Source organism: Dipteris shenzhenensis, chromosome 1 (genome assembly GCF_047967505.1).
Source record: "Dipteris shenzhenensis isolate YYH24624 ecotype China chromosome 1, Dip_SZ_1.0, whole genome shotgun sequence".
Taxonomy (NCBI): Eukaryota; Viridiplantae; Streptophyta; class Polypodiopsida; order Gleicheniales; family Dipteridaceae; genus Dipteris; species Dipteris shenzhenensis.
This window is the reverse complement of record NC_141596.1, coordinates 69,036,337-69,059,693: the sequence shown is the minus strand read 5'-3', so window position 1 is coordinate 69,059,693 and position 23,357 is coordinate 69,036,337. Positions and strand designations below refer to the sequence as shown.

General features: G+C 42.8%; 1 protein-coding gene across 1 annotated transcript in view; it reads right to left on the bottom strand.

Annotated features, from left to right (window-relative positions):
• The window catches only part of LOC147906286 (tRNA synthetase class I (I, L, M and V) family protein), a 267,819-nt gene that overhangs the window by 70,145 nt on the left and 174,317 nt on the right, over window positions 1-23,357 (bottom strand). The window contains exons 21-24 of the mRNA XM_087377738.1: window positions 22,129-22,192; window positions 8,137-8,204; window positions 7,717-7,848; window positions 7,521-7,586 (exon numbers count right to left, since the gene is read on the bottom strand). Of these exons, the coding sequence (XP_087233864.1) occupies window positions 7,521-7,586; window positions 7,717-7,848; window positions 8,137-8,204; window positions 22,129-22,192 (330 nt within the window). The remainder of the gene's footprint in view (window positions 1-7,520; window positions 7,587-7,716; window positions 7,849-8,136; window positions 8,205-22,128; window positions 22,193-23,357) is intronic.

The window sequence follows — 23,357 nt, the reverse complement described above, 5'->3', positions numbered from 1 at the left end:
GCTCATATATCCCATTTTTTGAGGAATTGGTGCCGTCTGGTAGACCAGAATGTGTTGGTCACCTTGTATAATGTAGTGACTTATAATCCTAGACCGATTGCATTGTCACCATTTTGGGGATAGTAGTGTCCACTGTAGGTAGGTTTGGGGTCTCCCCAATCACTAGGTAGCTCTTCCACCAATGCTTGATTCAGGGGAGTAATTTGTGGTGGTGGTGGTGGTTGAGGTCCCAGTAGTACCAGGGGCCATCATCTTTCTTGATCCTGCAAATATCCTCCTTTCGCCTATCCACATGGAGACTTTTAAAAAAGGCTTTGGAGGAGCAGCCCTTATCCAAAAGGGGTTTCATGCAAGCTCGGATTTGCCACTTCTTTAATTTGCGAAGATCATTTTGGTGAATGATATGAACCGCATAAGCACAAGAATCCTATTCAGAAGAGGTAAGCTGTCTATGAGAACTAATTGCATCCATTTGCTGCTTATGAGATTGAGCCCATTTCAGCTTGAGCCTGAGGTTACCCATGTAGTTCCGTCCATAATCTTGAATAACAGCCTGCAAGCGATGAGCAAGACTGACCCAAGCAAAATCCATATCCTCCTGAGCATGTAAGAGGAGGGGACGGACAGCCACTCTCACCATGTTCTGAAATTGCTGATGAAGCAAATAAGCACTATTAACATGGAGCAGGCGACGGCCAAAAAAAGGCATATCATCTGTCAGACGTGCTATAGATAATGTCAAGCATACTGGAAAATGATCAGATAGCAAGAGGGAATGATCAACCCATAGTGTACATGTAAAATCAGCATACTGCTGAGCATGCAGCAAATACCATCTGTCAAGTCGAGCCCAGTAATGAGTAAACGCATTGTGATGATATGTATAACCCATATCTCTGTCCCTTGTTGAGAGCCATAGATCTTCTACATGCAGGGAAGAGAGCATATCTTCCCAATGTCGAAGCTCAGTGGGGATCATGTGAGAACGATGCGTGGTATTGTCTTGAGTGGCAGGTGAGTTGTTAAAGTCTCCACACAAAAAAGCATTGGACAGCCATGGATATTGTTTGAGGGAGACCCACATTTGAGCTCTAGTCGCAGAAGTTTGTGAGGCATAAACAGATGCTATTTCATAGAGATCAGCTTGCCAGATGCACCTAATCACCATCCATCGACCCTGAGGGTCATTGTAAGCAACCGTGGGCTGCATATCATGTTTTACCAGCATGCAGACCCCCGAAAAGTGCATTGTACCAGCATAAAAAATATCATAACCAGCATAGTGGCCTTGCTGGCCAGCCAAGAAGTGTTGGTTGTGTTCCTGTAAAGAGATCACATCGGCATGCATTCTATGTACATAATGCCAGAAAAGTCTCCACTTATTGACATTGCAAAGACCCTGAACATTGCATGTAATGCAAGTAATTCAAGTAGACATAGAAGATATGTACAGTCAAACCAAAAGCAGAGTAAAGTATAAGCTGTCAGGCCTCAACCATGACATCAACATCCACCTGGCCTCCTGGATCATTAGCTCTATGATACTCATCATTGTCACATACAGGGATGCCCCTTTTTAACACATCAACCCACAGTTGAGAGGTGAGGCTGTCAGCGGGGGTAGAGGTCTGACCAGGGGTAGAGGTTGAAGCATCCCAATGGCGAGATTGTAACGGACGTGGTTTGAGAGCAAATACCTTTTTGGGTTGCTGCCAGGCACCCTAGGGAGAGGCATGAGATTCTGAAATTTTGCCCTTCCCTTTATCCTGTTGCTTGGCGGAAACCTGAACCACATTTTCTTTGGAAGGGACAGATTTAGATGCCACATCACCCAGTTTGGTAGGCATAGCCTTAGGCCCCGGGCCATAAGTTGGGGGGGGAGTATTTTCTGGAGCAATAGCTGTAGGTGGGAGCTGATGCAGGACTGCAGGACATTGTGAGGCTAAGTGGCCAAATGTATGGCATGTGAAACAAGCACCTACAAAAACTCCCCATTTCAAATCAAAATATTTTTCACCAAGGGGAACATCCTCCACTTCTACCACAATGGAAGGAGGGGTTGGGTGATCTGTATCCCAAAGAACGCAAAAGCAATTGCAATTACCCGAAGGACGGGGTGGGCATACAACTTGCCCCAAAGTGGTAACTCAGCCCTCATATAGTCAGGAAAATCCACCACCTCAACCCATACGGGGCAGTGATGCCGAATGAGGCTGTGGTAATCCTTGTTTGGCGACCATGGCATGACATGCACAACCCTCACCGACCTACCTCACACACCCACCACACACACACACACGCACTTTTCACACACCACACACACACACACTCTTTTTTTTTTTTTGTTAAAATCCAGTGCAGTGTATTTATATTGTCATAACTTTACAAGATGGAAAGTCTCCAAGATGGACAGTATTCCACAAATCAGAAACATAAAAAGAAAAGCTCAATGCAAGATGCATGTATATCACCCTCATGGCAGGCATCATATAAAGATTACCGCAATGAGGCTCTAAAAGATTCATATGACTTTTGAAACTGACGGCCCAAGTATGCCAGATTATGCTCTTCCCAGATTGTCCAAAGAGCCCAATATCTCACCCATGAGAAAAAGAGTGAGTATTGAGATAAAGGCATCCTAAATCTGCCAAATAACCAAAAGTGTTTCCCAAATATGTGACTCGGGAAACGGAGGCGAAGATGATCCGAAATTTTCCTCAGGAGGTTCCGAGTAGACTGGCAATGCCAAAGCAAATGAGGGACAGTCTCTGAAGGAGCGTGACACCGTAAGCAAGTGGGTGAAGCAATGTGACTTTTCGCAAGTGTTATTCCCACTGACAGTGTGCCGGTCATGCATCTCCAAAGAAAAAGTCTTTGTTTCAAAGGCATTTTACACCTCCATATTAGTCGGAGATTTTTCCGCCACCATGAAAGGGGCCGCCTGATATGCCACAGAGTATTAGCATATTGATGAATCCAAGGGGCAGGCTGAAGAAGCTTGTAGACTTTGATGGAGGTCAAAACAGGCAGAGGAATAGGACGAGAGCATGTAGCAGAGGGGTACAATTGCCATTCCATAAGCCTGTCTGTGTCAGCCACAGGGGGAATAGGTAGAAAAGGGTGCAAGAGATCAGCAATTTTCTTCCATATCAATCTGTGATGCATTCCCAATGCATAAGTGGCAGTGGCCTGAGGAAAAGATCACACACACACACACACACACACACACACACACACAGAGGTGTACACACACACACCACACACACGCACGCACACACACACACACTTTTTTTTTTAAAGTGAAAACTTTGAGTGCTTTATATTACAAGATAGCTATCCCAGAAAAAACTGGTAAGCTGAAATATTACATCAAGAGAAAATTTCCATGTAGGACAATTTTACATCCTAATCTATGCAGTGAGTTTGCAGACAATCGAAGAGCGATTGCTGCAAAAAACGGCGAAAGAAAACAAAAGCAGAAAAAACTGAATCACCAAAGACTTTGTGGTTTCTAGCTTTCAAGAGAGTCCAAAGTGCCCAATCGTGAACCCAGATGAAGAACAAGTTAAAATCCGGCCGTCTAGGAGAAATCCCAAACAACCAGAAAAGATTGCCAAAATAAGCTTGAGAGAATCTTAGTCTCAATCTGTGCCGAAGGAGGTCCAAGAAGCTCCCTGTCTGAGGGCAATGCCAAAAGTTATAAGATACGGATTCCCTCGGAGCTAAACACCGACAACAGATAGCTGGAGCAATACGCCTGTATGATAAAAACTATCCCGACGAAATAACCCCCAACAGAACCCGCCATAGAACGACCTGTTGTCTCAAGGCAACCTTGGAGTGCCAAATGTGCTTCAACCTCTTTCTCCACCATTTAACTCGATGATGCAAAGCCCAAATTTGATTTGCCTTATCCGACACCCAGGGTGGTGATAGTAGAAGTTTATATAAAGAAGAGACTGTAATACACAGACACACACACTTTTTTTTTGTGAAACACTATTCTGAAAAATCAAAACCAGTGGGAAAACACCTCCAAAGATGATACATCCAAGTCACACACACACACACACAAACACACTTTTTTTAAATAGTAAAATCTTATATTTCTTTGTGGGAAACCCCAAATGAGGTGAAAACCCACCATTGAGTACAAAGATCAAATTTACAAGCAAGCCTCAGAGAGAAAAACTCATGAGGCTATAGAGATAAAATTTACATATCATTTGGAGGAGGATCTAAAAACACATCCTCCATTTTAAGACTATTGACTTGCAAAAAGTGATGCAACGGAGTGACATCACCGTCAATAAAACAAAGCTGTTTTTTCCCCTTGTGATTCTTCTTGATATAAGTTGGCAACCTCAATTTTTGAACCACAAGGTCAAAAACCCCTCTCAACCAAGGATGAAAAGAATCCAATGAAAAAGGAACATCTGCATCCTGAACAAAAAGAGACTCTGGCACCGTCTTCACAGTCTATTTAGCATACTCAGCATACTTCTCTTCCAGATATGGAGTTACATGTTGAAGAGGGGCTTAAACAGGATGATGCACATGGTACATCTCAGGCTGATGCACAAGGTGAAGCTGTGATGATGTGTCATGATTTATCAGCTACAGCTCCTATGTCAGAGTGTGTAGATGTTACTCAAGTCACACACACAAACATTTTTTTTGTGTGAGTGAACTCCATTTGTCATTGTATTACAAGAAAATAGTCCCTACAATGAGACAGCCAGTTACAACCATGCAGGCGCGCACACACACACACTTTTCTGACCTTGTAAAAGAACCCTTCATTAAGAAGAAAATACATTCATAGCTGTCCGAAAGTGAGACAGCCACTACTCATAAACTAGAAGAAGATACAGCTCTGTCCCAAAGTGAGACAGCTACTACTCATAAACTAGAAGAAGATACAAAAATACCATCATAGATACTCCAGTGAAGAACAGCTTGTACGACAAAACTAAAAACAGTGAAAGAACACTTGTAACTGGATAACGTGCACACCAAACATGTGCAAACTTTTTTTTTTGGGGTGAAATCCATGCATGATTATATTACAAAGAGTAGTCCCCAAAGAGGAGACATGCAAATTACGATATCATCAGATCTCACTGTAAGACAAGTAAATAGAGTAATCTATTTGACCAACAGACACGCAATCATACAAGGATTGGCTAAACGACATCCGGAAATAGTTAAACATGCAAAGAGTAAAACTCCAAACACTCTGATTTCTATCTTTCCACAGAATCCAGAGTGTCCAATATCGAACCCAAGTGAAAAAAGCTCAGACATGCCTCAGTGGGTAAATGCCAGACCCAAAAAAGCTTGCGAAAGCAAGGAGTAGGAAAACAGGCTCAGAGATAGAAAAATCAGGAAGTCACGAGTCACAGGGCAATGCCAAAAAAGATGGAGCAAGGATTCCCTTGGAGCCAGACATATGTGACAGACAACAAGTGCACACACACGACACAGTCTTTCATTAAGAAGAATGTACATTCATCGCTGTTTCACACTGAGATAGCTACTACTCATATGCTAAGAAAAACGGAGACACACACACAATTTTTTTTTAAAAGGGTGAAATCCATGTATTACAAAGAGCAGTCCCAAAAGAGAAGACTTGCTATTACAATATCAAAAGATTACATTGTAAGTCAAGTAAACATAGTAATCTATCTGACGAACTGAGAGGGAATCATAAAGGGATTGCTTGAGCGACATCCCGAAATAGTGAAACATGGAAGAAGAAGACTCTTCAAAGATGGTTTTTTCTTTCCACAGAGTCTAGAGTCCCCAACATTGCACCCATGTGAAAAAAAGGTCAAACTTGGGCCCTTGAGGATGAATGCGGAAGAGCCAAAACATCTTGCCAAAGCAAAGCAAGCAGTAGGAAATCGGGCTCGTAGACGCTGCTGGAGAAAAAACAGAAAGTCATAAGTGACATGACAATGAGAGAAAAGATGGAGCAAAGATTCCCTTGCAGGGAAAAATATGTGACACAAACACTTTAACTGAAATAATAATAAAAAACTTCCGACTGGACCTGAGGAAGGTCACCAAAGAAATGAGCATCCTATAGAGAACAAAGAAATCTGTCAGACACTTTTTTTTGTGGGGGGTAAAAGGAACTTTCCATTATGAAAAATGTACATTCATAGCTGACCCAAGATGGACCAGCTACAAATCTGAACTAGAAACAGTCAAGGAGACCAGCAAACCGTGTACATTCATTGTTGTTCAGCTACTACTCAAACTAGAAGCAGTAATAAAAAACTTCTAACTGGGCCAGAGGAAGGTCCAAAAGGAAAAGAGCATCCTGAAAAGACCCAAACAAAAGAAGCTCGAAAATAAGGAAATACATCCACCAAAGAGTGTTCATACAGTGGGATGTTACACGCACAATACGACCACCATAGCGCCCAAAAGTGACACCAAGAGAAGAAGTTGTCATAATCCAATTGGTAGTTGTCATAATCCAATTGGTCACACACACACACACACACACAAACACTTTTTCTTTCTTCTTGTAAAATTTGTTATGCTTTATATTACAAGAAGATTCCCCTGAATAGGGAACTCAACATTACATCAGCACGCGCGCGCGCGCGCACACACACACACACACACTTTTTTTTGGGGTGAAATCCATGTATATTTATATTACAAGAGGCTGCCCAAAGTGGAGACCATTACTATATCAGAAAATTTCTTTGTAAGAGAAGTACAACACATTTGATTTTATTTTTGTACAAGGAGCACGAAACACATGCACATTTTTTATTTTTTATTTTTTTTGGGGACAACGGGGGGTGTGAAATCTCACACACACACATTTTTTGGGTGAAACCCATATGTATTATATTACAAGAAACTATGAAACCGTCCCCGAAAAAAGAGGGACACACATTCACTTTTTTCTTTTGGGTAAAAAAAATGTTTCATTAAGAAAGCATATACATTCATAGCTAAAGTGGGACAGCTACTACTACACACACACTTTCTTTTTTTTGTAAACTCTTGTGCATTATATTACAGAGCCACTATCCCAAAAAGGGGAAAAGTGCTCACACTTTTTTTTTGGGTGAACATTTTGTAGCTTTATATTACCAAAGCACTATCCCAAAACGGGATTTGGAAAAATACATCATGAGAAGATCTCAGTATAAGACAGATACATATCATGATCTATGTACTTGGTTGCACTCAAATCATAGAAAGATTGCTGTAGAGAGTACCCAAAGAAAGAAAAAAGTGAAAAAGTAGGATCACCAAAGTGAAAAAGTAGGAAAGGTGCTCTCATACACACACACACACCCACACACACACATGCATGCACATGAAAAAGGGATCATTGGATGCACTCTCATCAAATGAGCACTCTCATTTGATGCATACACTGAGTGCTCTCATACACACACACTTTTTTTTTTTTTGTGAAACCTCTCTCATACACACACACACACCCACACACACACATGCATGCACATGAAAAAGGGATCACTCACTGCATTTGAGGGAAGTGCGTCAACAAAAAGTAACGGGGAGCCCAGGGCTTCTTCAATGTAAGATGCCTAAAATAAATCAAAACAAAGTCTTTAGAAAACGATACAAACAATACTGTTTATAATTGTATCTGCAGCTTGTTCCTTCATTATACTAGCCAGCACATGGACGTTCCAAACATACAACAGCATGACACACCTGTGCCTTGACAACTCTTTGTAAAGTAGAGCCGCAACTATCACCATCTTGTAAGGGATCAAAGTAGACCTCAACACTATCTGTTGGCTCCAAGCCTGCTTTCTTCCGTAGCTTTTGCACCCTGTTAACAATCTTCAAGACCACAAATTCATATAGTTAATAGACCCATGGCTGTGCTTTGATTTTCATAATCCAATTAAACGGTTAGCCCATGCACACATACCACTATGTATATTGCTTACAAACCTGCTGCCAATATTATAGCTTACTTAAGTAATAGCAGATAAATGGATGCTACGTGACACATCAACTTTAAAAATGGACCATAAAGTTTCATCTTCCAGCAGCAAAGATTTCCCTAGTTTACAAATTTGACTAATGCCAAAAAGAGAGAAATATGCATATCTAAGCTAAACTTACTTCTCGAGCTGTTCCCACATCCAATAGTGTTTCATCTGGTCTTAGGTCAAGAATAACCAAGACATCACCTGCAGTTATAGCAATATTAAGCTCAAAAGATGTACGATCTCCTCTACCCAAACACCAACATCCATCTGAAGGAGAAAAAAATATTATCCACAGGAATGCAGAAAAAGTAAGGGTAAAATGCTAGAAACTGCTGTGGAAGAAAGAGCAGAGACTTATGGATAATGTTGTAACTAAAGATTAGCATATCCTCTGTGCATATAAAGTTTTACACTGTACACATACATGTGTATGCATTGGCAACATCCACTCAGGAGACAGCATTGTAACCTAGCACAAATGGGCATAACTATCAGTGTAAGTTAACCTATGTGAACCTGAATGCCTTTGGCTAACGATCTCTCTCTTCGTGTTACCTGCTCTCCACCATCAAGCCATGTGCTCCCTTTCTAGTCTTCTCAAAAACATGCTGCTACATTTTCACCAGCCACCTTTTTCTAGTTCTTATCCATGAAATATTGCATGCCTATGGATATTTGCTCAAATTAATGCTATCCATCTCAGTATTTCATGTGTTAAATCCATCTCTACGTAGAGATGAATTGTTTTCTATGTTGTTTATGCTCCTTGAAACCGGCCTTCAGTAAACTAAAGGGACGTAAACCGTAACTAGCTTAGCATCCATGTCATTTATAGCCACATTGCATCTCTTTCAACAACTTCCTTAAACACAAAACCACTCAGAAACAACTTTGAAAAAGAAGCTAGATGGAGACTAGAGAGCCCCTGCTCAATGAACCAAACACAAGACACCACACTGGCCCCAAATACCTTGGCACCCCTTTCGGTATTTATTTAGTTCTTCAAAAGTCGAATTATACTTTACAACAAGGGCGCACCGATATACTATTATGCTTGCATTTTCAACTATCAAAGACAACACTTGGCCTCTGTCTGCATCCAATTCCAGTGCACCACTAGTACCCCAATGCCACGGTCAAAACTAAGGCATATCTCAATAAATGTGACTCCTGACTGTGACAAGGCATCAATGCAAATCCCCAAAAGTGCTCAAATAGCCTCAAGGCATCAAACTACAACCAATCTACTTCCCTGACACCTCCCAAGAATACCCTCTGGGATTGGGTATCTTCTTACCGCTTGAAGGACCCAGGGAGTATTCCAAACAACAAAAATGCAAGCTATAACTTTAGAGATTGCAAATGAAAGTCAAAACGACTATACCCGCTGTGCGTGGACGAGGGGCGAGCTCTGCCCTTGTATCCATCCAGGCCCCCATCAATGTACAGGTGACTCCCAGCCAAGGAAGAGAGAGAAAGAGAAAGAAGGAATGGGAAACTAGAAGCTTAGATGAGAGGAGAGAGCAAGGCTCAAGGATGCGGGAGGCCAAAGGTAAGAAAGAAAGGGAGAAAGATCAGCGCAGCCTGCAATCCATCCTCGAAATGCGTGAAGAAACTGTCGTACAAGCCTTGGAAAGTGTGCCCAAATAGTTCGTACAGCAGCAGCAGTAAAAGATCCGTATAGCCACCAGCATTAAATGATCCGTACAGCGGGAGAAATTCCCATACAGCCAAAAACGAGCTATTGTATTGAAAATGCTACTAAAAGAATAGAGGCTCAAGTGGCAGCCAATATGACAAAACCGTAGGGCTAAATGCCCTAACTGGACTAACTGTCCTAAGTGAACTAGGTGGTACATGAACTAATTGTACCAGCAGACCTAATTGACTATAACTAGGCCTACAAGACACATACCAAGGAATAAGTGGCACCCATGGATAGCCCATAGAATGGCCTACAAATCCACCCTCAATGGTATGGCTGAAGTATCCTGGACATGGCTCAGGATACCAGAATATCTAATGTCATGGTTGCACATGTTCGCCTTGTAGGGATATAGCAAACTATGATTGTATAGAGTACAACAGATCGAGTCACAAAATGCACTAAGTTTAGAGCTTGCCGAAAAGCTTCAAACTTAGGTCGAGGTAGAGCCTTCGTAAACCGATCTGCAAAGTTGTCTTCAGTGGGAACATAAGACAACTGAATATCACCTGCTGATAATCTCTCTCTCACATAGTGACAATGAGCCTCAATATGATTTGTGCGAGCATCGAAAACTGGATTCCATGCAACAACCAAAGCACTCTTACTATCAGTGAAGATGACGGTAGGAGCAGTCTGACATGCATAAAGATCTGCAAGCAGCTTTGGAAGCCAAACACACTCCACTGTAGCTGTAAAAGCTGCTGTGTACTCAGCTTCACAACTAGAAGTAGCAACTGTACTCTGCTTCTTGCTGAACCAAGAAACGCATGAAGTTCCAAGCATGAAAGACTTGCCACTATGTGACACACGAGTGTCCGAACAGCCAGCCCAATCACTATCAGTGAATCCATGCATAACAAGTTAAGTATCAGCCTCATAAAGAAGCCCCAAATTCTGACTGCTTTTGAGATACATGAAGACACGCTTCACGGCATGCCAATGGTAGTAGAGGGGCTGTGCATATATCTGCTCAACTGTGAGACAACATACTGTAAATCAGGTCTCGTATGGCATAAGTAAATCAAACAACCCGAGTCCCTGCTGATAGAGAGTGACATCACATGCACCGCTGCCATCCTCGGAAGAGAACTGAAAACCATGCTCTAATGGTGTGGATACTGGCTTGCAATCCTCAAACTGAAAAAGCTGCAACAGCTGTCCAATATACTGATAGAGAGAATCCAATTCAGCTTGCATAGCCTTCAGCCAACAATTATTCTGAAAGGCATCTTTATGACATAATGGCTCTTCATTGCATTCTGTAGCAACCAATGCATAAGCAAAAAAACTAGCATGCTCTTTCGAGACAGCTACTCTAGTACGAGCTGGCACAGGAGTATCTTGTTTGCTGTCTTTTAATGCGTCAAGGAGCCAACAGGGTACCTTTTTTGGCTCCTCAATTTCAGCTCTTTCCTACTCAAGAGCCCTGTGCACATGGTCCAGATCAATTGGAGGCACATCAGGCTGAATATCATGCTGAATATCTGGCTACAAATGATCAATAGATGAAGGAGGTACAAGCTCAGATGGAACATCATCATGAGCATCTGACAGAAACAAAGGCATCAACCTGTCAAAGATATCTGGGGCATCAACAATGGTCTGTTTTTTACAGTCCAGCAAAGGCATAGTGGAAGATTCATCAAACACAACATCCTGACTGACAAAAAAGACTTGCCCGTGCGGGATTGGTACAGCTTATAGCCCTTACTCTTTGAGCTATACCCAATAAAAATGCACTTGACAGCTTTATCATCCAACTTGATGCGTGTTTGAGAAGGCACGTGGGCATAGGCCAAGCATCCAAATGTCCTCATGTGAGAAATACGAGGCTTACAACTTGTCCAAGCCTCACAAGGTGTGATAGTTTGCAATGCCTTTGTGGGACATCTATTCAAAATGTAATTAGCACACCTAAAGGCATCCAACCACAACTTGTTAGGCAAATGCTTGCCTTTCAACATGGACCTGGCCATCTCCATCACTGATCAATTCTTCCGCTCAGCCACGGGATTCAAAGGGCAGTAAACCGTAACTAGCTTAGCATCCATGTCATTGTAGCCACATTGCGCCTCTTTCAACAACTTCCTTAAACACAAAACCGCTTAGAAACAACTTTGAAAAAGAAGCTAGATGGAGGCTGGAGTGCCCCTACTCAAAGAACCAAACACGAGACACCACACTGGCCCCAAATACCTTGGCGCCCCTTTCGGTCTTTATTTAGTTCTTCAAAAAGTGGAATTCTGCTTTACAACAAGGGTGCACCCTTATACTATTATGCTTGCATTTTCCACTACCAAATCCAACACTTGGCCTCTACCTGCATCCAATACCAATGCACCACTAGTACCCCAATGCCAGGGTCAAAACTAAGGCATATCTCAACAAATGTGACTCCTGACTATGGGTGCTTTCTCTAGGCCAATCCCTCAGCCAAAGTGACCACGGAAGTAGCCACGAGGTTAGCTACACATGAAATTCACGTCCCGTGACACTACCTACACGTTGACCATTACAAATCCAAGACCCCCTATAAATACACCGGCAATAGCTAAGGGTTTATGTGATTTTATGCAGCCCTTCTAGGCACCCTGTTGAACAGAGTCATCACTAACCCAAGGCTCCATGCTCCATGCCCCATCCTTGATGTAGGAATCTTAAACAAGCTTATGTTGTGATTAGGAAGAATGGATTCATAAACCGTAAATTCATACTTAATCTAGGAGATGAAGAGCAACGGAGTAAGCGATGATGCTAGACTTATTGAAGGCCCAAACGTGTCTAAACGCAGTCCATGCTCGCCGTAGCCCTAAAATTAAACCAACGTAATGTATTTCGAGGCAATACACAAGGTGTCCCATACCATCATAAATGCACTTTTTCTTGTGTGGACCATTCCTAGGACAATCCAATAAGGCTGAAATTAGAGTGGTGAATAGAGCTATAAATTTCACAGCTACAATTTCCTTCAAAATTGACCACATTGCCAAGCATGAGTAGAGAACTAGTCAACACCATAACTTCTAACATATATGTATTTATTTTGTCTGAAAGCCCCGTGTGGCTTATTGCGATGTGGATGTAGTTAAAGTCTGTAAATCATTTATGGCTCATGATTGTTCACTAAGGTTCTCCACGTTGGAAAAAAGAATGGATGTCAACAAGCTACTATTATTTAATAAGAAGTGGTACAAGATACATGGAATCCCTTTACTAAAGCTATAACATAACAGGCCTCTTCCTTAGTCGTTCCTCATACTTCCACAATCTACCACTCTACCTAGGCACAACTAAGGTTCCCAACCCCAGCAACACCTGCAGGGCCATCTAATCCTAGTTCATTCCCTACTTCGTACTTCGGCTTGCCCTCACATTTGTAGCTCCTAGGCACATCGGCTTCCCAATCCTTGCTCCCAGGTCCTCTTGAGAGCGTCTCCCCTCATACGGCACATGCCTGCTATGCAGTGCTACCTAGGTAGAACCCCCTCAAGCTGCTCCCAAGCTCCTTATTGACTCTTACACCGGCACGCAAGCTCGCACCCTGCGGACGACACCTCAGCCTCTTTGGCTCCTAGGTCTCAAGGGTTCCCTTCTTGGCTCCCACGAGCATGCTCTCCATGCGACATCCCGACTCAACCCACTTAGTCTTATGGTTAGTGGCCTTTGGCACACAGTCGGCACACTTGACCCATTGAGCTCTCCCTTGCAGAGACGAGTCTCGGATCAGATCTCAAGTTTACTCCAATGCTGGTAGAATAAGGGTCTCTCGATCCGCACGCACTCACACCGGTCAAGTTTTCAATAACCGTCACAACGCGCACACACAAGCGTCAACATACACGCCCGATACTAGCCATCCCGCCGTTTACCTTTCCCTTTTAAATGCTCAAGGATAGCAACAAGGCAAGGAGGAGTTCAGAAGAAACAACACTTAGATTGCATATGAGAGTTTACAAGGCCGACTACTTCACGTTCCCTTTTCCTTCAAATGTACTTGCTTTTGGTATCCAGCACATCCTTAACGTATATTGACATAGAAATTCCATGCTTGTTTTGTTTAAAAGCAAACCATTCATAACCTTAAAATTAAAACAAGGTAATGAATTCAGAGGCAATACATAAGGTGTCCCAGACCATCGTCAATGCAAACCATCCCTAGGACAATCCACTGAGACTAGAATTGAGAGTGGTTTGAAGAGAACTATGAAATTCTTAGCTAAATTTTGTTCCAAATCGAGCACATTGCTGAGCACGACCAGCTTACTAAAACATGTATGTGTTGATTTTGTATTTGAAAGCCCTATGACTACCATAACTTCAAACATATATGTATTGATTTTGTGTTTGAAAGACCTATCTAGATTATTGAGATATGGAAAGTCTATAAATGGTGGGTCCACAATGGTTTGTTAAGATTCTCAATGTTGGAGAAAAGATTGGATGTCCAAAGCCGCTCGAGCATGAATGGGTCGTATCTAGGGTGGGGTAACAAAAGCAAAACAAACAAGCATGCAATCCCTAAGTCACATGCTAGGAAGATCATTGGTGTTTCGAACAAAACAAGCATGAAATCATTACATTAATATACATCAAGGATGTGGTGAGTACCAAAAGCAAGTACATATCAGGGACCTTCATTTTACCATGTCCATGATAGCCCATATACAGGATGCCGAAGAGTCAAGAAAACATATGAATTCGTACAATTTCAATACGTTTTGGTCAATTCATAGCAACGTAAAGTCAATAAAGCCATATCTCCGTGGATTTTAAAAATGTTTGCCATTACAAAAGAGGGCTATGATTCACTGCCCCCAGGTTCACAACAGTGCACAAAGCTTAGCTCAAAGCTTCTGGCGCCAGTCTCTTCCATTGACTTCAACTTGTAAAAAGCACCTCGGCTTCCTCATTGCACTTGTGGCCCATGACATGAGCTGCCCAATGCCCAAAGAAGCTCCATACTATTCAACACCTATAGTTAACCATTGCCAACGGGGCGCCCCAAAAACCAAGGAGCTCATCTCCACCGTGCTCCATTCATATCCTCCTTGTGCACTAAATCAACCTCTTTCACTCCACTCTATGCCTCAACTACAAGTCAGAGCCTCTAGCCATCTATGTATCCTCGTTCTTGCGATGCTCATCCACAATTTTTTTATTTTTTATTTTGGCAAAAAAGAGACTTTTATTAAGTATTAAAGAAAACCGTTAGAGCAAGCTCCATACGGGAATACGGGATACACCATGCAATGCATGAAAAGGTCAAGAGCCAAAAAGAAAGGATTGGGGCTGATAGTGCCATCTCAATCCGGTAGCAACCTCCGAGAAAAAGGGAGAACCCCACCAAACTTGAAGAAATACAATCCTCCTAGAAGAGGCTGCCTGTGAAGGGCCCTCCATGCTAGCCCATATGGCTATCAAAGTGTGAACCGTGTCACTCCAAATACCCGTGAACACCTATGATGGGCGTATCTGGGTGTCATCCAAGGCCTCTGTGCATCTGGCTCTCCAAATGTGCCAAGAGGAAATGCTAGCCCAAATCTCCCAAGAGGTGTCCACTGAAACATGTGAAGCTCTGAAAGGAATATGTGGTACATCTTCAAGAGAGCAGGGCTCTATCCCTTGTCAGCGGATCGAGAGTGCCCAAGAACAAGGCTCACCCTCATAAAACACTTGGGGCCCAGTAAGGGATAACCATGCAACCGAGCCCCAAGTCATGAAGAAAGGGGAAGTATGAAAAATGCTGAGTATCCGAGCAACTCCTTTCCAAACAATTCTCGCTTGATTGCACTCCCAAAGGCAGTGTCGCACTAACTCCTCTGCAGAATGACAGCGAGGGCAAGAGGGATCAGCCCCAAATCGTGATCGCCACAGCTTCACTGCAATCCCTCCATGAATAGAAAGCCAAAGGAAAAGAGTGATCTTTCTATTTCTGAGGGATTTCCAGAGCCTCCTCCAGAAATTCCTACGAAAATCTGCGGTGATGAAGAAGCTATCCCAATGGGGGGCCGTGGAGGGAATCCAACCTCTACTCCTCAGCTGAAATCTCCTCGCATTACCAACCATGAAACGAAAGAAGGAAATCCCCCTCTCTCGGTGCCCATGATATATCCACTTCCACTCTCCTACGTCCCACTGCAAGCACCTCATAGGTGCACCTACATAAAACCACAACCTCTAGGATCCCAGGGCCAAGAGCAGAGGGTCGGAGTCTAAGTACCAATGCAAGCCCGCTACATGGTCCACAAGACCAGCAATCCTCACAGGCTGAAAGGCAACCTCTAGAAGAATATCATCCGTGCATCTACAGAGTATACCTCCATCCCCAACGTCAAAGACCAGAGCATCTTCCCCGAGACCTCGAAGAGCGATCACCTGTAGAGAAACTGATGTCCTCGAAAAAGCTCCCATCCAAGTGGTGGAAGTAATAGGCATCTCAACTGTCCAATCCACCGCAATGGCTGCATCTATCTGCTGAATTCTGCATGCTACCCCTCTGAGGTGACTCATGAACTGTAGCCTCTGATCCTCAGGTAGCCTGATAAAAGCCTTCCAAGTGCCTATTGTGTAGGCGGGGCCTCTCTCCCACCCAAACCACTGCATATAATGGGAAGTGCCCAGAGGTCTGCCATGCTCATCAAGTATACTATCGTTCCAAATGATTGGCTGCCTATCAATCTCTTCAAGGATAGAGGGTGGAACCCTTCGAAGCATAGTTGCACGAAACGGCCGTTTCGTGGCCGGAAACGGAAACGGCGTTTCTTGAAGAAACGCCGTTTCGTAAAACCTGTTTTTGCCCTAAACCCCAAAAGTCGTGATTTCGCCGCCTGGCTCCATTTTTCGCCGCCTCCTGCCGATTGCACTCCTCCTGTGCATCCTTGCTGCTCTCTCCATCCCTCCATCCTTTGCTCTTGGACTCTCCATCCCGTTTTCCTCGGACCTCCAACCCTCCATCCTTCTTCTCTCCATCCTCTCTTTAATCTTACCTGTAACCTCTCCATCCTCCTTCACTTCTACCTCTGATCCTCCACGCTCCTTCCACCTCTCCATCCTCTTTTACCTCTGAGCTCTCCATCCTCCTTCTACCTCTCCATCCTTTCTCACTTGTGACCTCTCCATCCTCCTTCTCACCTCTCCATCCTCCTCAATGCCGAGAGATGCTTATTGGGTCCATGTCTCCCTCCTAGATAGTTATAAAGGAGGCAGTGGCTCCAAGAAGTATGAATGATGCATTGATGCTTGAAGGCTGAAGCTTCAAGTATGTATAATTGTATTATGTATGATTTGCAAATTGCACTCTATTGATAATTATATTATGTATAAAAAATAAAATTTTATACATAAATTGTATCATATTGCCGTTTCTTCCGTTTCCGTTTCGGCGGGGCCCGGAATCTCCGTTTCTTCCGTTTCCGTTTCTTTCGTTTCCGTTTCGGCTGGTAACTATGCTTCGAAGAGTGTTCCTGAAGCTCCCCCAAGCTTTGAGGATGGCAGTCATGAGAGGAGAGGCAGGAGACCTGAGAGAGGCAGAAGTAAAAATCCAGCGAGGGCTGTCCACTCAATCATCTCCTAAAGTAGGTGTGCAAGCCTGAATGCGTCTAAAAAAGAAATCCTTCCAAGGTTGTTGCCGAGGCATGAGTCCCCTCACCACCACCTTACAAAGCAATGCCCTGCACTTAAGTCTGGGTCAATGATATTAAGGCCCCCTTCCCAAGTAGGGAGAATAATGGTCTCCCAGGCCACCCTCGCTGCAACATCTGCCGTATGCAGATGTAGATAGATGGATAGATAGATAAGACAACAGGTGTGGTTGGGGATGCCGCTGATGAAGTGGCTTGCAGAAAAGTGCAAAGGCTCAGCAAATCCAAAGGTTAGTTTGACCACTTTGGATCCTTATATATATACATAATCGAATCATACACTTTGGATGGACAGATACAGGAACAAGAGATTATTACCTTTAAGCAAAAGGAGAGATGGTGAGCAAGCCACAAACATGTTGAATAGAAGAGATAAGACAACATACAAGAGGTAAAGGTTTTGTCAAAGTGACAAAACCTAAACCTATCCACTGACCGTAGTTAGGGATCCTAACTATGGTTGGGGGGGAAAACCTCTAATGAGAAAAGAGTGTCCCTAACTCACTTGTTGACTATACAATTGTCACTACCATTATGGCGATAATTCCAACACCCCCCTGCAGTGCCAATGTGATAATCTACAGGAAAATGAGAGATGGTGAGCAAGCGACAAACGTGCTGAATAGAAGAGATAAGACAACATACAAGAGGTAAAGGTTTTGTCAATGTGACAAAACCTAAACCTATCCACTAACCGTAGTTAGGGATCCTAACTATGGTTGGGGGGAAAAACCTCTAATGAGGAAAGAGTGTCCCTAATTCACTTATTGACTATACATTGGTCACTACCATTATGGCGATAATTCGAACACCCCCCTGCAATCCCAATGTGATAATCTACAGGAAAAGATCAGTCACCAAAAGGAGATAAACTCAAGGCATTGCGAAATGCATCAAACTTCGCATGTGGAAGTGCTTTGGTGAATATGTCTACAACATTGTCATCTGTGGAGACATCGATCATATTGATTTCCCATGCATGCAGCTTCTCTCTGACATGGTGATAAAGAACCTCAATGTGCTTCGTGCGAGCATGAAATACAGGATTCTTTACAACTGCTATAGCACTCTGACATCAGTGAGAATTGGAGAAGGACCCTCCAATGATAGGTGAACCTTCTCCGGCTCCACCCTCGTCTGTTCCTCCTTTGGAACCCCGCTCGGTACGTGTTCCGCGATGATCAGCAAATAAGCAGTGTAGCCACAAGCACTCAACTGATGCTGTGAAAGTCGCCATGTACTCAGTTTCACATGAGGAAGTAGCCACAGTAGATTGTTTCTTGTGCAACCGTGTCCGAAAAAGAAACAATTATCACTTGTGGACTGCCTAGAGTCATAATCTCCAACCCAACCTGAATCACTGTAAGCATGCATCTGCAAGTCACCCCCCTGCGAAACATCAACACATAAGACTTTGTACCTTGCAAGTAACGGAAGATGCATTTTACAGCTTGCCAATGTGTTGTCTTTGGGCTGTGCGTGGAACTGAAGCATCTATATACGAAACTCTTTCACACCGAAGCCTGAGCGTCGATTTTGAAAAGCATATACCTGCTCACCTGAGATACTGCAAACTGAATATCGGGCCATGTATTGCACAAATAAATGAGGCATCCAATAACCTGACTGTAGAGTGTGGCATCTATTGATTCACCTGCATCATACATAGGCTTTAGCCCTGGCTCCATGGGAGTGGTTATAGGCTTGCAATCTTGCATGTCGAACCGATTCAAGAGCTTTTGCACATACTTGGATTGAGACATAATAATGCCACATCTCTCTTGTATAAACTAGATCCCCAAATAAAAATGTAACATGCCTAAATCAGACATGTCAAATGTAGCTTTCAATTCAGCTTTGAAATCTGCAATTGTTTCTTCATGTGACGCTGTGAGCAGCATGTCATCTACATAAAGAATGATGACCAAAATATCCCCCCCATCCTTCTTGATGTAGACAATACTTTCAATTGGACTCTTATGAAGCCCCTTGCTGGTCAGAAAGGCATCAATCTTGAAGTACCATGCACTAGGGGCTTGTTTCAGCCCATACAAACCTTTATTCAGCTTGCAAACTTTAAGTACATTCTTTTGAGCATAGTCTTTTGCAACCGGCCGTGCCTTGTAGCTGTCAATGGACCCATCCAACTTTCTTTTTACTTCGAAAACCCATTTGATACCTGTGGCATTCTTGCCCGGTGACCAATCCACAAGATTCCAGGTCTGATTTTTCTCCATGGACTGAAACTCATCTTCCATGGCATTCATCCAATGCACATTGTCCTTAGCTTCTTCAAAAGTATCAAGCTCTTCCTCATCAAGAAGCGTACTTGTATAAGCTGATTCAACAGAAAGAACCCCCCTTCGTGCCTTGCTGCACTACGAGTTCTGCCAGGCAAAGGAGCATCAAGCTTAGTCTCCCTAAGAGTTTGGAGCAGCCAAATGGGAACAGATTTGGCTGCATGTATTTATGTAATCTCTTTCCTGACAGCATCTTCCATTGCCTGTGGAGGAATTAAATCAGCCGGAGGCTGAATCGGAGCATGTGCAACATGAGGAGCTTGCTGCAAATTCTGATTTCCAGCAAGGATGTCAAAAGAGGAACCCAAAGCAATGGGTATTGACCCCTCAAAAACATCATCTGATGTAGAAGAAGCTGGTACATTAAATTCAGCTTGTGTATGTGCTGAATTTTCTGAAAAGATTACATCTTTGATGAAAAAATCTTGCAAGAAGCAGGATTGTAGAGACAGTAACCTTTGCTCTCTACACTATACCCAACAAATATGCATTTAATTGCCTTGTCTGACAGCTTATGTCGAAACTCAATAGGCACATGGGCATATGCAACACATCCAAAGACACAAAAATGTTCCACTGAAGGCTTTCTCCCATGCCAAACTTCATCAGGAGTCTTTGTTTTCAACGCCTTCATGGGAACCTGATTCAAAACATAACTAGCACACATGAGACCCTCAAGCCAAAACATGTGAGGCAACTTTTTGCTTGTGAGCATGCATCTATCCCTCTCCATAAGAGTTCTATTCTTTCGCTCAACTTTGCCATTTTGCTGAGGTGTAAGCCTCACTGTAAGCTGATGTGTGATGCCTTTCTCTTTCAAATAAGCCTCAAATTCATGAGACATATACTCCCCCCCTCTATCTGTGCATAGAATCTGAATTGTGAGGCTTGTGTCATTCTCAACCTTTGCTACAAAGTGTATTTTTCTCTAAACCATAGACCCAAAAGTAGTTTGAGTAGCCATCAATAAATATGACATAACAGAGATAACCACCCATTGCAAGAGTCCTCATGGGACCACAGACATCACTATGAATGAGCTGTAATTTCCGAACATCTCGTACTGCACCATCCTACTTGAAGGGAAACCTGTGCATCTTTCCAAGTATATGCACCCTTCACAAGTATGAGGAGGAGGTGACTCCAAAGGCGGTAAGGCATCAACCATAGAATGCTTTTGAAGGATCATCAAGCTGCCATAACTCATATGCCCATATGATGCCATAACTCCACATGCTGCATAGCACTAAGGGAGTAGAAACTGCAAGTAGATCATCTGATCTTTTCTCAAAAACATCAAGCTGAAAAAGACCATGGACTGCACACTTGTCATCTTCAAAGACAACCTGAAATCCTCTTTTATTGAGAGAGGACACTGAAAGCAAATGTTGTGGCTTTCTCCTCCTTCCTAAAATACCAAAGCCAAAAAAAAAAGAAACCAATATGATGTGTACACTAGGTAAGCTCAAAGATGATCTCTAGGTTCGGGAGCAGGCAGGCTCTGATACCAAATGTAAGCAAAAGAAGAGATGGAGAGCAAGCCACAAACGTGCTGAATTGAAGAGCTAAGAAAACATACAAGAGGTGAAGGTTTGTCTAAGTTACAAAACCTAAACCTATCCACTAACCGTAGTTAGGGATCCTAATTGTGGTTGGTGGGAAAAACCTCTAATGAGGGAAAACTTCCCCTAACTCACTTATTGACTACATTGGTCACTTATTGACTATGCATCTCTACCAACCACTTGCTGTCATACCAGTGTTCACTACATGGTCCTTTTTTATGCTTGACACAATGGGAGATTCATTATGTCATTCGGGATGATCCATGGGTAAATTTCTTCCTCCATCTCAGTGAGGACAGAGGCACCAGGGTACCTACAGCTTCACTATGGGCCAGCTCCCAGGCCTTCAGCCCATAGATTCCAGTTTGAGCCAACAACATCGTAGAGATCTGAGGTTCTCTACTCTTTGCAACACACAGGCAATGAAGGTAGCCTTCGAGATTGAAAACTCCTCCTTTCACTTCCTCTACTCCGACATATGACAAGAACAAGGACCTCCTTAATCTTAAATGAAAGCAACATTCAAGCTAGCTTCTTTTTTTTTTTTACATTCAACCTAGCTGCCATACACCACACATTCATGCCCAACCTGGCAGATGAATATCACACTCAATTGATGTGGAGTCAAAATCCGCACCCCTCAAACTTACCCCATGACAATAGAGATTCTAAGCTCAGGCCTTTCGAACAAATAAAGTAAAAAAATAAATGCTATTCTAGCACAAACATGCCACCAACTCTTGTCGAACATCACATTTTAGTTAGGCTCCTTCAATATCAAAAAACCCTTCACTACACTAATCATCTTTGCATAATAAAACCTGCTCAACCAGAAATGAGAAAGGCTCATGCATGCAATAAGTAAATAAAGGAAGAATGGCCATGTCGCATGAAAGTTTCAGGAATAACTACCATCCCCAGCTGCATCAATATCCTCTTTCTCGACTCCGTTTGGAGGTTTAAACTCTCTCACAACCTGAGATATACAACTACTACTATTCAGATTCTTTGTAACATTCCACAATGAACGAGGAACAAAAATAGCAACAAATTCATTATACATCATCAGTCCCAGTAGTGCTCTCTTCTATTTGCTTTGTAGCCTGCATTGCAGCAATAAAAGCTACAGTTGCATATCAGTTCCCTACTGACTTCTTCTTGCCTTCCACATTGTCCAAAATTTATTCTTGCACAGCATGCCAGCGTGTTTCTTTCATCTTTCCCTTTACTAAGTTATTCAAGCATTGATGGAAGCCCCTTGCGGGGGTTATAAAATATTGCCATTTGTGAAACCCATTTATATTCAAAATCATGATCAAAATATTAAAAAACAAGCACAAAGGCTTCTCTCCGTGATTTGGAAATTAACATAGCAAAACAGCCCCGCCCATCATATTGTCTTCATTGAAATTCCCCTATTTCTCCAGTTGTTGCCTTGTTGACAGCCTTAATATTTTTCTTTCTGCACCTTCTTGTGCATCCTTATGGAGTTCTTCACAGACAAATCAGGCTCAATTTATTTCAAAACAACCTATTAAACTGTCATTAAACAATAGATCCACCAGTCCACAAAGCTCCACAAAGGGCATGTCGTCTTCCAAGAGAAAACCCTTTTAAGATACAGTTATTCAAATTATCTCCCTACTACAAAAAAAAGTGGAATGTGTTTTTTATCAAAAATCTGAACTCCCAATTATAAGGGAACAGAAGAGACAAGCTACTTCAATTGCATTCTGGGGCCACTACTAACTGGATTCACATCACAATGAGTCTTACTGCAAAAGCCACTTGACTGCAAGCTATTTTCGCATGGTCACCAGGATACAATTGCACACTTCACTCAGTGCTTCACTAGTATTCTCAACCCACCCATCAAAAAACAAATCTGCATCCTTTCCTCTACAAAGCTCTAGAACAAATGATGACATAAACTACCCTCACAGAGCTCCAGAACTACCCTCACAGAGCTCCAGAACAGATGAGCAGGGGACAGAAAGGAGGCTAGATAGAAAGTGTAGCATGAGGTGTCAATAAGGTAAAAGCTCAGGAACTCCCATGCTGCAAAGACAAAGGAGATTCCTTCCCTTCCTAAGTGAAAAGATACAGCTGGGACGAACATGGATCCATTTTGTTCTCCCAAA